Source organism: Lynx canadensis, chromosome E1 (assembly GCF_007474595.2).
Source record: "Lynx canadensis isolate LIC74 chromosome E1, mLynCan4.pri.v2, whole genome shotgun sequence".
Taxonomy (NCBI): Eukaryota; Metazoa; Chordata; class Mammalia; order Carnivora; family Felidae; genus Lynx; species Lynx canadensis.
In genome coordinates, this window is record NC_044316.2 from 22,710,113 (window position 1) to 22,724,324 (window position 14,212).

Sequence of the window (14,212 nt, forward strand, 5' to 3'; positions counted from 1 at the left end):
GATAAGTATAGGTTGTTTTCCCAGGGGAACCTGAGAAGTAACATCAGGAAGAGAATGGGGGCTAGGCCCAAAGAACTGACCTATTTAGAGGTTTTAGCAAGGATCTGGAGCTGCTTCCTGATCCCTGGCACCCAGGGCCCTGTGGCCTGTGCCTTGTGTTTTGGTTTAGAGAAACATGTTGGGAAGGTAGAAGTGAGATAGAAGGCAGACTCTCTCTGGGCACTCAGCTTTTTCTGTTGGTCTGATGTGGCTCTGGACTTTGCAATAAACAAGGGGTTCAGCTGTGCTAGTTGAAAGTCTTGGATATTTAACTCTTCTGGGTTCTCAGGGTCTTTCCGGAACCTTGTAGGCTCTGCCTCCTCATTGGTCTTAGGTGCTTCATATACAAAGGTAACCTTGTTCTTTAGCTTGTTTTGGATCCAAGGATCAGTTGAGGCCAGGAGAGTTAATGTTTCTTGTAGCTGCATTGAAACAAAGGTCCTATGGCTGGTTTACTTCAGGCTAAGGCTGGGAGGGGAGGGGGTGTCCCAGTGAGGGGGTGCTCTGGCCACAGGCCACTGGGGTCCCACGGAATGAAGTCAAGGTATAGTGTGTGAGGGCTTATTCCCTTTCCTCCCTCCTGACAAAGAGCAAGTGGTAAGGATGGATGGGGGAGGCTTGGAGGAAGGGTAGAGAAGAGGAAGAGGTGGGCAGGAATGCCTTACACTGTTCTTCACAGCCTGGCTCTTTTCCGCATCTAGCATGTCCAACAGCAAGTGGAACACTTGTGGGCTGTGGATCCCCAGGACGCCCTGGCAGAGGCAGAATGTGCCTAAGTAGTCAGCCTAGGAAGATGCCCCATCTGTGCTCTTTTCCATTCTAGTCTCCATGATGACCCTGTCATCTGGCCTGGAGAGAGGGGGAGCTGTGGCTTCCCAGCTGAGGTGTATCCCTTTCCTTCCCTTTTGGGGCCACCGCATTGGGTTCCAGTACATACTGTTCACCAGAAAGAGTCAAGACAATTTCTGCAATATCTAAGCAATGCCTCTCATACCCATCTCCTGTCCCTTTTCCCACCTACTTCCAATTCTGAAGAAAAGGTCATTGCTGAATTCGTGGTAGGGCTGGAATTCTAATATAAACCACCAAACCTCCCCAAACTTTACAGTCCTTTCTTCCCTGAAGTAATTGCCCTCAATTGCCTACTCCCCTTGCCATCAATACATCTGGTCAGAGAAGCAGGGCTGGCCTTACCAAAGAGATGACTGCTTCCTGGCGCGCAGTGGCATTTGAGTTCATTAGTTGCCTGTGTGGAAGGAAGTGAATGTGTTATCCAGTTAGAGGGTAGGAGGAGGAGGGCTGGTTGTTTCTTCTGACAGCCCAGAGTGAATCGAGCACAAGGCCAGAGAGTGATGCTGATTACATCAATTTCTCCCTCTTGTTTCTTGGGTTAGGAAAGGGGCTGGGAAGGGAAAGGCAGATACTACAATTTGCCAAGAGGTACCAAATGACAATTAAGACTTGCATCTGTCCAGAATTCTACCTTTTTATTTTTTTATTTTTATTTTTTAATGTTTATTTATTTTTGAGACAGAGACAGAGCATGAGTGGGGGAGGGTCAGAGAGAGAGGGAGACACAGAATCTGAAGCAGGCTCCAGGCTCTGAGCTGTCAGCATAGAGCCCGACACAGGGCTCAAACTCACAGACCATGAGATCATGACCTGAGCTGAAGTCGGAAGCTCAACCGACTGAGCCACTCAGGTGCCCCCAGAACTCTACCTTTTACAGGTCCCTTTCATGTCCTCATCTTAATTCGAGCTTTTATGTTTTATATTTTATAGCAGCCCTGAGTGGTAGGTATTAGCAGTACCCTTTTGCCAATGAAAATCCCAGGGGTCAAAGTAACTTGGCCAGGGGCACAGGCAAGAGAACTGGGATCAGATTCTCAGCTCTCTCTGACCCTGTGCCCCTTTCTGCCAGCCTGAGCCACTCACGCCTCCACCAGGTTCATCATCGTAGGCTTCATCTTCAGCTCTTCCACAGTTTCAGCCACAGCCTGTCTCATAGCCTGAAGAAGGATTAAGGTGGGACAGTAGAGAAAAGGAATGCAGGAGTGTGCCTTTAAGTGCTCACAAACCTTTACCTTGTGCTATGTATGGTCCTTGCCTTGAGGTCTGGTAGGGGAAGCGTGCGGGTGAGTAGACATGTACACTACTGTGGTAAGTGTTACAAATGAGCTAAGTATAGGGTGAAAATAGGGCCTCCTCAGTCTGGGTACCAGCAAGATGTTCTGGAGGAAGCAATGCCTCAGCTGCAGCCTGAAAGGTGGATGGGAGTTAACCAGTAGAAGGGTGGGGGTGGGAGACTTTGGGGCAGAGAGGAGGGCATGTACAAAAGCTTAGAGGCAAGAGAGCACAGAGAGGTTAGGAAACAAAAAGGAGTTCAGCGTAGCTAGGTGACCACACCGAGACTCTTCAGAGTGGGGCACTCTGAGGAGTTACACTGAGATAGCAGGTATAAACCAGGACAGGGTGATCTTAAGCATAGCTGGTGTGTGGCCGTGAGTGGGAGTGGGGAAAGCTGAAGCTAGAGAGGTGAGCAGGCCTTGGGTGGTGAAGGGCAATGTAAGCCATTCTGAGGGCACTGGGGAGCTACTGAAAAATTTTATGCAGAGGTGAGACACAATCTGATTTACATTTCAGAAAAATGGCTTTGGAAGTTCTGTGGCTGGTTCTGTAACAAGGTAGAATAGAGATAAAAGCAAAGGAACACAGAGGAATGCAGGGTTGATTCTGGTGGAGGTGATTTGGGAAAGCTTTCCATAGGAGGTGTTTGGACTGACCTTGCAGCAGCAATGGTATTATAACAGGCAGAAGGAGGGAGGGAGTGAATAATAGCATGAGATAGTTTTCACCTTGCAGAGGGAGGGAGGGTTGACTTGTCATTGTGCTGAGAGAACTGCCTCCCTTGCAAAGGCAAGGTGGCTTGAAAACATGGGCTGCATTAGGGGAACAGGGAATGCGTTAGAGTGAATGTGATACGTTTTGGGGCCGTGTGATGGGAGCCAAGTCAGGGAGGTCTTCAGAGAAGGGAGAGGAGACGGGTTTGGGTTGCCTGGGCTTGGGAGCTTTGGTCTCACAAGGAAAGGTTCATTGTAAGTCTTCCTCCAGAGCAGGTCAAATGTGAATCCCTCCAGCCCTTGTGCCTGGATCTTTTCCAGTCCAATGGTCTTGAGCATCTGGGTGGCTTCAAAGCGGTGCTAAGGGCAGAGGTGGGGAGGTATGAAGGATAGACTCTTCATCATCCCTCTTCATCATTCCCATCCTATTGCTGGAGAAGGAAGGGTGCTAGGTAGCCTTAGACCTTACCTCCAGGACACTAGAAGAGCACAGCTGGTCTAGGATGGCCCTGATGACTGTGGCTGAGTGTACATGCATCATCTTGACCAGCATCCTAAGTGCCTGTGGGGGGCAGGCAGGTGGGATGGGGTGTACAGGGCCAAGAGGCATCTGGATGGCCAGGTAGGCTTGAGGGCTGAGCCTAAAACTCACAGGGAACAGTTGGGGTCCATTCTCCTGCCTCTTGGCCTCTTGAGTGAGAGCATGAGTTCATGTGTGCACATATGTGCACATTTTTTTTAATGTTTTTATTTTTGAGACAGAGACAGAGCATGAGCAGGGAAGGGGCAGAGAGAGAGGGAGACACAGAATGTGAAGCAGGCTCCAGGCTCCAAGCTGTCAGCACAGAGCCCGACACGGGGCTCGAACTCATGAACCGTGAGATCATGACCTGAGCCGAAGTCGGACGCTTAACCGACTGAGCCACCCAGGAGCCCCACATATGTGCACATTTAAAATGAACACTATTTCAAATCAAACATACACAGACGTGCATGTACGCTTATGTCTATGTGACCCCATACTCATGTATATACATATTCACAGACACACAGAGGACCCCACAGTGTTCCCTGCTGAAGCTTCTTTGGTTGAGTATGACGGGGTCCAAACTGTACCAAAGTCAGCACTGGCCTTTGGTTCCCCAGCACTCCCCAGGGAGTCCAGCCTTCTGCCCCTCACACCTTCATCCGCTGGGTTTTGGACCCTTGGCTTAGGCATTGCAGCAAGAACTCTTGGGCTATTTTGCTGCAGGGCCTCAGGAAACCCAAGCACAAGGCTGCCTCCACAGCTGCTTCATTCGATGACTTCTTTATCAGCATCTGCAGAACAGGCACCAACTTCTCTTCATCCCCGACTTGAGTTCTCTGAGGGAGACAAGAAGTGAAATAGCCAGGGGAACTATATCTTCATCCAGACATTGTTAAGAGGGCAGTTCACTCTTACTTCCAGAGCATTCTTCTTCCTCCCTAAAATGAATCTCATGTCATCAGATTAATTTACCCATGTCCCCTTATTTTTGCTGTCATCCACATGCTCCTAGGTCATATCCCTTCATTTCTCTATGACATCCATCCTGGATGGATGGATGTCATTCTCTTTAACACTTCTGCTGTCTTAATTCCTGCCATTTAAAAAATATACATGCCATTGATCCCACTCCTGCTATCCAATAACCTTGTCCTTCATTCTGTGTCAGCCCCTAATTCTCAGGTTTTTATCATTACCCATTACTACGGCTTCTCCATGATCTCCGTTTTATGGATCTCATTCTCTGACCATCACCGCTTATCTTTCCAGCTAACTTCCTGATGCCAGTAATTGTTGGACTCCACAAGGATTAACAATTCACTGAGCACCTTTTTATTGCTCATTTTCTTCACTCTCTACCCAGCTTAAACTTCATGGTCCTACTATAGTCACTTCTCTGCCTCACTCAACTCCTTTACCTCTTCTTGCTTCATTGTAGTCAACTTCCCACTTTGTGCCTGTACTTTCTGGAGAAAAGCCCACAGTCATGATGGCTGATCTTGCTTTAAACGTATGAACACAAACCTCACGTAGACCCTTAGTCCTACCTAGTAACCATACTGTTTTTCCTTGGGCAAGTCTTTTTCCCTCTCCTGATTCACACCCTGTCCTTTTGGAACCTCTAACACTTCTTCCTCTGTTCTTATTCTCAGCTGATGACCTTGCTTCTTTACTGAGCAAATAAAAGCAACTAGAAAAGAAGTTCCAAAGACACCTAACCACCATTTCTATTAAACTTTCAACACCTGCACCTATATGTTCTTCCCTTCCTCTTACTACTGGGTACTCTGACCATCTATCTAAAGTCAATCTCTCTACTTGTGTGTTAGATTTCATCTCTTCTCACCAAATCAAGAACATTTGTGCACAACTCTTTCTTCTCCCTTCAAAATTATCATTTTTCTGACTACTGGATCATTATCCCTTAGAATAGAAACATGCTGTTATTTTTTTTTTTTTCTAAAATCCACCCCCAGTACCAACTACAGCCCTTTCCAACAACACTTGGAAAATTGTCCATTCTTGCCATCTCTAATTTCTTTCCTCCCGTTCACTCTTAAACTCATTATGTCAGACCTATACCCACCCCCACCAAAATTGTTCTTGTTAAGATATTCAAGGATTCCTGCATAGTTAATCTGTGTATTGATTCTCAGTCCTTATATTATTTGATACAGTTGATTTGTTTCCTTGATATATGTTTTTCACTTGATTTTCAGAATCTCAAGACTCTTGAGTTGTCTTCCTACCTATTGGCCACCTATCATTATTTCCTGGTTCTTCCTCTTCTCCCTGAGCTCTCAATGTTGGGATGCCCCTAGACTTGATTCTTGGTTCTACTGACCTCATCTAATTGAATGACATTAAATGCTGTCTGTATGCCAACAACTTATAAATTCCTTTCTCTAGTTCAGACTTCTAAACTCCAAATTGTACATACAACTGTTTACCTGCTGTCTCCCTTGGAGGTCCAATAGACATCTCAAACATAACTTGTCCAAAACAGGACTTCCGATACTACCTTCAAACCTGTTCCACCTGCAGCTTTCTCCATCTTAGTGGATAACAACTCCATCCTTCAGCTGCTAGGCCAAAACCTTGGCTTCATCCTTGTTTCCTCACTGTCTTTTATAGTTCACATTCTTCAGCCAGGTCACGATCTCGCGGTCCGTGAGTTCGAGCCCCGCGTCAGGCTCTGGGCTGATGGCTCAGAGCCTGGAGCCTGCTTCCGATTCTGTGTCTCCCTCTCTCTCTGCCCCTCCCCCGTTCATGCTCTGTCTCTCTCTGTCCCAAAAATAAATAAACGTTGAAAAAAAAAATTTTTTTTAAAAAAAAGGGGCACCTGGGTGGCGCAGTCGGTTAAGCGTCCGACTTCAGCCAGGTCACGATCTCGCGGTCCGTGAGTTCGAGCCCCGCGTCAGGCTCTGGGCTGATGGCTCAGAGCCTGGAGCCTGCTTCCGATTCTGTGTCTCCCTCTCTCTCTGCCCCTCCCCCGTTCATGCTCTGTCTCTCTCTGTCCCAAAAATAAATAAACGTTGAAAAAAAAATTTTATAGTTCACATTCTACCTGTCAGAATTTTACTAGCCCCACTGCAACCACCGTGGTCCACGCCACCATTATATCTCACCAGGATTGCTTTAGTAGCCCCTAATTGGTCTTTCTGCTTACACCTGACACCCCACTCCCACCTCCCCATATTTCTCAGAACAGCAGTCATAGTGAACCTTTTGAAATGTAAGCTAGATCATGTCACTGCTTTGCTCAAAATGTGTAATGGCTTCTTACTTCACTCAGAGTGAAAAGCCCAAATACTAAAGTCGTCCAGAAAGCAATGACCTAGTATGATCTAGTCTAGTGGATCTAGTAGATCTAGATCTAGTATAATTGAGTCTCCTGTTTACTACTTTGACATATCTTCATTTCCTACTGCTTTCTCTATTCCCACTCCGCTTCAGCCACACTGGCCTCCTTGCTGTCCCTTGACCATCCAAGCACGCTCCTGCCTCAGGGTCTCTGCATTGATTGGTCCTTCTGCCGGGAATGCCTTCTTTCAGATAACCTGCAAGGCTAACGCCTTGACCCTCTTTATGTCTTTGCTCAGATGACCCCTTCTAAATGAGGCCTTCCCTCCCTTCTGGGTTTAAAACTACAACCTGTTCCTGTCCCCATTTGGCATTCCTGATCATCCTCACCCTGCTATGTAATTTTTCCACTGCACTGGTTACCTGTAACATACTATATAATTAAGTTTATTGGTTATTAAATATCTCCTCGACTAGAAGGTAAGCTCCACAAGAGCAGGGGATCTTAGCCTGTTTAGTTCACTGATGTATCTCAAGGGCCTAGGACAGTGCCTGGCATGTGATAGCTGTTTAATACATATTTGTTGAGTAAATGGATGGATGATGAATTCTACTTCACGTGGAACAGTGATGGAATCAAAGTAAGAGGATCCTAAAAGGGGAAAAATTTTGATTAGTGTCAGCAGACTCTTGATCCCTTTCCCCTCTTGAGAGAGGTTTTTTCTTTAGTAGGTTTTTAAGGATGATAATGATTACCACTTAAAAAGCACAGGCGTTGAACTAGATGCTTCATCTACATTATTGCATTTAGTCTTCCCAACATTGCTATAATTACTATCTTCATTTTATTTATTGGTTTAATCCATTATTGGTTTTTAGTTTTAGAAAGAGGGTGAGAGCAAGCTAGGGAAAGGGGCAGAGGGAGAGAGGGAGAATCCCAAGCAGGCTCCACACTCAGCACAGAGCAGGACACAGGGCTCCATCCCACGACCCCGGGATCATGATCTGAGCCAAAATCAAGAGTCAGATGCTCAACTGACTGAGCCACCCAGGCACCCTTAATCCATTAATTTTTATGTTGGTTTCAGGTGTACAATATAGTGATTCAGCAATTCTGTACATTACTCAGTGCTCACCACGATGAGTGTAGTTACTGTCAAGAGTTTAGAAATGGACAAACTGCGGCTCTGAAAGCTGGCTTGTCAGAGCTCGTGTGACCACGAAGTGGCTATGCCAGTGCTTCTGTGCAGGGAAGCTATTCCACAGGGAACTCCACAAAGACAGTGTCTTCTCCCATCAAGGCTAGGAGCCGGGTTACCTTCTCCCTGACCTAACCCCAGCCAACACCATCAATTACCTTGCTGCAGTTACTGACTCTCCCCTCCCAGTCACCTTGTCTTTGGGGACAGCAGCCTGGGAGTTGAGAGCCACTCGTAGCCGTGTCAGAGAATCCAGCCTTTCCTCCTCATTTTGCCCCTTCAACTGTGTGATGAGAATCTGGATCACATGCTTATTCAGGCAACCTTGGACAGGGAGGGTCCTCAGGTCAGGGCAGAGCCTCAGGGACTGTTCTTCTCTGCCAGGATTCATTTGACTCGACTGTGCCCTCGAGACAGAAGTTCTAAGTACTAGGTCCTGAGGTGTTACCCATCTTCTCAGGACACTCATGCATGGCTGCAGTTCCAGGGGCCCTCTCTCTCTCCCTCCAGTCTCTTCTCTCTTTTCACCCCACTTTCCTCTCTCTGCCCACAGTGCTAGGCTGAAGTGACTTTCCTTACTCAAAGGGGAAAGGAGCTCCTCTGCTTCCTTTCTCACCTTTCCCTACTTCTCCCCACCCCCCAGGGAGAGGACATACTCACCCAGGAGGGCCAGGCTTTGACAGGCCTCAGACTTCACTTTCTCTGAACCCGTTTGGGCCTGATTTAAGAGGCAGGTGGTGGAAACATGCCATAAGTTGATGGAATGTCAGAGCTTTCAGAATCATCTCAACTTTTCATTTACAAATGAGGAGACCAAGTCTAGAGAGTGACCTGTCTATGCTCAAACATAGAGTACAGGCAGGGCGGTGCAATGGAAGGAACACAACTTGGGAGTAAGACTTTCGTTCAAATCCCTATCCGGTATCTAGTAGCCATGTGGCCTTGGGCAAGTCACCTGGCCTCTCAGAGCTTCCATTTATCTTTAGGAAAGTGCAGATACTACCACCTATTCCTAGTTTGTAAGATTTAAATGAGAATATGGACAAGAAGGCATGTTCCCCATTATAAATTGGCATATAAACACGGGGGATTAAATCAGTTAAGGCAGAGAATGAACTCAGTCCAAGTTCTTTCCTGGCTTTTCAGTTGAGGGTCTTTCTGTTAGACAAAGGGGACCTTCACATTCCTCCATCCCCATCAAGCTGTCCTTCAGAGAAGCCAAGGGCATGAGATAGTGCATGCTGCACACTGGCAGCTCTCCTCACTGCATCTGACCCAGCATCGTTGCACCCTGGCAAGCCTTGTCTGTGCCCATGTGCCCGTGCTCTACACACCTCAGACCCTGTTCCTCCTCTCATGAGCTTCATGTGGCCTCAGACTCACCACCTGCCATAGTGCCTCCATGACAAACTGCTCACTGACGCCCAGGCACCCCAGAGCCTGCAGGAACAGGGGTGGAGGAAAGGGAAGAGCCCTCAGGCAGCACCCCTATGAGTTACTGTCCTTTGGATACAGCTGGAGTTTGGCCTTGAATACCTCCTCCCTCCCTCACTTCTTCCCCCAAGCATCTTTCTCCTCCCCAGCTCAGCTAGCTCCTGTGACTATGCTCCACCACCCTTGCCACCTCTCACCTGTGCTGCATATAATTGCTCAGGCTCTCTGGGAGATTCCAGGCTTTTTGTGAGTTCCTGCCCATCCAAGGGAGCCAGTGGAAAGGAAGAAAGGGATAAATATAGTTGTAGAACTTCAAACAGGTGCTCATCCAATCCAGTCCCTTTTCCTTTCCTCCCTCCATTTTGCAGGCAGGGACTGAGGGCTGAAGGATAATGTGAGCCCAAGGTAAGGACACCCACAAAGGGAGTCTCCCCATTCTCCCTCCCACCATGGTCCCTGACCTTTAATCTTTGCCACTTCAGAGGGTCCCCAGCAGGGTCTGAGGGCTTGGATCCCGTCTGAGATTGTATAGTCAGCTTGCTCATAGGGAGATGGAATTTTTGGATGGGGGTGCCCTCTTTGAGTTGCCTGTGTGAGAAATTGCACAGGCTGGCCTTGGACCCCTTGTTCCCTCCCTCCTACTTCACAAACTCTCCTCTGCCCTTGATCCTCAGCCCAGCTCAAAGATGGGACCAGAGGAAGACGGATGAGCCTCCTCCTACCCCAGGGTCCTCTCTGGGATCTATAAGCTGGGCTTGCCCCACCCCCTCTCCCACTCCTACCTTCTCCTTCTTCTCTTTTCCCAGAAAGTGTGGAGGGTGTGGAGAATAGGAAAGGTCAAAACACACCTAGGGTGATCTCTCATTTTCCGCAGCATCTTCTCGGCCTCCCGTTCTTGTCGCTTATCATATAGGGTGTGCCAGTGTGTGTAGACCTCAGGCTTCTTGAAGTAGCAGTAAGGCACTGAAAGTGGCTTGCTTGGGTGCTGCCTCCAGCACTCTGGGCTAGGGGGAAACTCCTCCTTTGGCATCTGGGGGGGTGTGAGTGGCACAACAGTGGCAGGGGGGTGTTCCTCAGCCAGGAAAAGGACCAGGATAAGAAGGGACTAGGTGGGATGCCTGGGTGGCTCAGTCAGTTAAGCATCCCGACTCTTGATTTCGGCTCAGGTCATGATCTCATGGTTCGTGGGATCAAGCCGCATGTAGGCCTCTGTGCTGACAGTCAGGGGTCTGCTTGGGATTCTCTCCCTCTCTCACTGCCCCTCCCCTTCTCGTTCTCTTAAAATATATAAGCATTTAAAAAAAAAGGGACTAGGTAAGAGAGACACCCTTCAGTCTCTCATCTGAGCTAGAGTCCGGGACTTCTACCCCTACCCTGTGTGACTTGGGCAAGTTACTTCACCCACCAAGATCTCAGTCTTCTCATCTGCAGAGTGGAGCTAATAATCCTTGTTCTCTCTGTACCCGTTGTTGCAAAGGACAAATGGGATAAAGATTGTGAAGCCATTGTTGATCTGTAAACCAGTCTTAGTACACAGTTTGGTTATTTGAGGATCTCAGAGCACTTTGAGAAGGCCATCAGGGCAAGGAGATGGGAAAGGCAAGGGGCGAGGCAGATGTGGAGTAAAGAGGGGAAAAGACAGGCTACTGCTCCTTCATTCAGACATACAGCAGGTACTTACTGAGCACCTGCTAAGTGCCAAGCATTGTCCTAGGTGCTGGGGAGGCAGGTGTTACCTTGCTCTCATGGAATTTAACAGTGTCATTGGAAAAGCAGAATTTCTTTAAATACTCTATCTCTTAGGGGCGCCTGGGTGGCTCAGTTAAGTACCCGATTCTTAGTTTTGGCTCAGGTCATGATCTTAGGGTTCATGAGATCGAGCCCCGTGTTGGACTCCACGCTGACAGCATGGAGGCTGCTTGGGATTCTCTCTCTTTCTCCCTCTCTATGCCCTTCCCCCACTCATGCACATGTTCTTTCACAAAATAAATAAACTTAAAAAAATCTATCTCTTAAATGGTTGTGAAACTGTAGCTCTGATTGTAGTGAAGGGTTGTGTGTAGGTCAGGGGCTTTCTCTGCAGATTTGGCTTGGATTCATTCCTGTTTCTTCTCCAGTCTTCCTCAGAGTCAGTTCTTTGAGCAACAAAGAAGAGGGGCTTCAGCCAGTGGTTTTCAGTTTGGTGATTGAGAAGATCATAGTGAAGATTGTCAAATCTTTGCCATTTTTTCAGAAAGTGTAGTATTGATTCACAATGAGCAGGGTTGTCAGATTTAGTGAAAACCAAGCAAATGAAAAACAGGACGTCCAGTTAAATTTAGATTTCAGGTATTGGATACCCTATTTGGGACATATTTATACTAAAAAAGTATTCATTGTTTATCTGAAATGCAAATTTAGTTGGGCATCCTGTATTTTATTTGGCAACTATAACTATGAGGATCCCTGTGTTAATGAATAATGATGACTCATTATTAAGCACTGCCTGCATAGCCCAGGCCTTACAGATAATATGTTGTAGCAACTCTACAAATGGAGCAGGACAGGGAGCCTGTGACAGAGGAAGCTCCTGAGACTCAGGGAGGGAAAGTGACTTGTCCAAGGTCACACAGAGTTAGTGGAAGCCCCAGGGGTGAGTGTGTAAGGGTTCTGTGAACTGACCTTAATGAAAAGGGGCCATCTGCTGACGCTCCTACTTCAACAAAGTTCCCAGGGTGGCAAAAGTTAGGGGTCTTACCTGGTAGCGGGACAAGGGCAGGCGAACGGGAGCCATGGCTTTTCTGAGTTCTGTGGTACAAACGGTGGGCTAGGAATCACCCTTTTAGGCATTCACTTATTCAGCATTTAGTGAACACTGTGTATTAGAATTATTGGGGGGAACTTTTAACCTGCTTTGGCCCTATGCTAGACTAATTGAATTTGATTCTCTGGGGATAGGGCTTAGGTATTTTAGAGAGTTCCCCAGAGGATTGTTTTTTCCTTTAATATTTATTTATTTATTTTGAGAGGGAGAGAGCACAAGTTGCAGAGGGGCAGAGAGGGGGGGGGGGAGAGAGAGAGAGAGAGAGAGAGAGAATCCCAACAGTGCAGAGCCTGATGCAGGGCTCAAACTCATGAACTGTGAGATCATGAACTGAGCCGAAACCAAGAGTTGGAGCTTAACCGACTGAGCCACCCAGGTACCCCTCCCCAGAGGATTCTAATGTACAGCTGATGGTGAAAAACAGCGGTCTTGTTCAGTGGTTCTCAACCTTGAGTGTGCCATAGAATCATCTGGGGAGCTTGTTAAAATCGATTTCTGGCACTCAGTCTGAGTATAGATTCAGTAGATCTGGAGTGGGGGCTGGGAATTTGCATTTCTAACAAGATACTGATGCTGTTTGTCCTGGGAACACACTTTGAGAACCACTGGTCTAGCTGGTGAGACAACTGTTTACTAGTAACTAACAAAGGGAGAAAAATGTGAAGATACAGGCACAGGTGGTACAGATGAAGGCCCCCCTACTCTGGCTGTAGGGATCAGGGAAGGTTTACCAGAGGCGATCATACACAGGCTCAGTCTTTAATCCACATAGGGGGTAGCCAGATAGATAAGGGGGAAGAGTGTTAGGTTCAGGGAACAAATTCTTTCAAAGACTGGGAGGTGGGGAATTGGGCAGAGAGCAGGGTGCAGAGAGGTGAGCAGAAGCTGGGGGGACACACAGATGTCCCATCTTCGAGGGCCCTGGTGACCCTCTTTGAAGGCTGTGGGGAGCCATCAAAGTGTCCAATGGCCTGCCCTGACCCTTCCTGTGGATTTGTTGAACTCACCAGACCTGTGTCTGGGAGAGGGAGCCAGAGAGCTTTTCTTTTCAGGCCCCACCTTGACTCTGTTCCTGTCTGTATTCCAGCCTCACCTTTGGTCCTCTCTGGGTACTCCAGCCATGGGTACTTGAACATCGACGTGGCGATGTCAAGGATGTCAGCTGATATTTCGTAGGCCATCGTCTTCTTCTCCTGGCGGGGCCAGAGGGAGCCCAGACAGGGCAGTCCAGGGCTGTTGAGAATGTGGGGGAACAGCTGGGGGAGACCTGTCCTCTGTGGCACAAGAGGGATTGGTGAGGAGTCGGGGCTTCTGTGGGTAGAAGCTTCTGAATGTTTTGAGCAACCAGGTCTCCTAGGTAAATGGAAGACTCCGGTTCCATTCTCCAGCTCCGCCCCCAACCCCTCTCCGGTTCCATTCTCCAGCTCCGCCCCCAACCCTTGGCATCTAACGGCTGTGGCCTTGAGCCAGTCGCTTTACCTCTAGGAGCTTCAGTTTCCTCATCTGAAAAGCTGGAAAGTCATGTCCATCTGGGAGTCAGAGGGGCTGAGGTGAGGCATAAATTCGAAGGAGAGTCAAAGCATTTGGTGAACTGTCAAGCTCATATCAGCCCATGTGAGGGGCAGGGGTGGTTCTTAGGATTAGTCACCAGGAAAATGGCAGGAACGGGAAAGCCCCTTTTATATACTCACCTCCCTCCTTGGCAGCAAGAGACTGGGCTTTTGTCTGTGTCATGACGAGCTGCCTTCCAGACCTCCTACTTTTGCATATGCTGTTCGCTCTACCTGCAAGTCCTTTCCTTTCCTACCTGCTAAACTGTTTCTCCAATCTTTCCAATTTCATTTAAAGGTTATCTCATCTCTGAAGTCTCTTTTGTCTGCCTGGGTCCCCCTCCTCACCAACTTCAGTGGTATCCTTCCCCTCCACCACCGCCACCCCAGCGTGACCACAGCCTTTTGAACAATTGCTTCCTTTTAGGTGTGTATCATACATTTAATCTGCCTAAAGGTAAAGATTGTGGCTTGTGGTTCATTCATCTCTCCACTCTCCACCCCTCCGCAACCCC

General features: G+C 47.9%; 1 protein-coding gene across 2 annotated transcripts; it reads right to left on the reverse strand.

The window, feature by feature from the left end:
- On the reverse strand, window positions 1-13,513 carry HEATR9 (HEAT repeat containing 9). Of its 2 annotated transcripts, XM_030296684.1 has the most exons (15): window positions 13,241-13,513; window positions 12,082-12,131; window positions 10,193-10,374; window positions 9,806-9,932; window positions 9,542-9,598; window positions 9,294-9,350; window positions 8,571-8,628; window positions 8,104-8,234; window positions 4,062-4,244; window positions 3,349-3,441; window positions 3,120-3,239; window positions 1,975-2,048; window positions 1,234-1,285; window positions 705-791; window positions 1-461 (listed from the first exon to the last, which is right to left on the reverse strand). In XM_030296684.1, the coding sequence occupies exons 1-15, from the start codon at window positions 13,326-13,328 to the stop codon at window positions 81-83; spliced, it is 1,740 nt and encodes a 579-aa protein (XP_030152544.1). In that variant the 5' UTR covers window positions 13,329-13,513; the 3' UTR covers window positions 1-80. The 2 variants fall into 2 exon arrangements, 1 of the variants encoding a protein (XP_030152544.1); XR_004342908.1 differs by lacking the exons at window positions 1-461; window positions 705-791; window positions 1,234-1,285; ... (7 more) ...; window positions 12,082-12,131; window positions 13,241-13,513 and having other exon boundaries at window positions 3,773-4,244; window positions 9,542-9,570.
- Window positions 13,514-14,212: the final 699 nt, after the last annotated feature.

Coding starts and splice junctions, on each gene's coding strand:
- HEATR9 (XM_030296684.1), bottom strand. CDS start 13,328: ATGGCCTACGAAATATCAGCTGACATCCTTGACATCGCCACGTCGATG. Junction 12,132..13,240: donor GTACCCAGAGAGGACCAAAG/GTGAGGCTGGAA, acceptor TTTGTACCACAG/AACTCAGAAAAGCCATGGCT. Junction 8,629..9,293: donor TGGAGGCACTATGGCAGGTG/GTGAGTCTGAGG, acceptor CTCTTAAATCAG/GCCCAAACGGGTTCAGAGAA.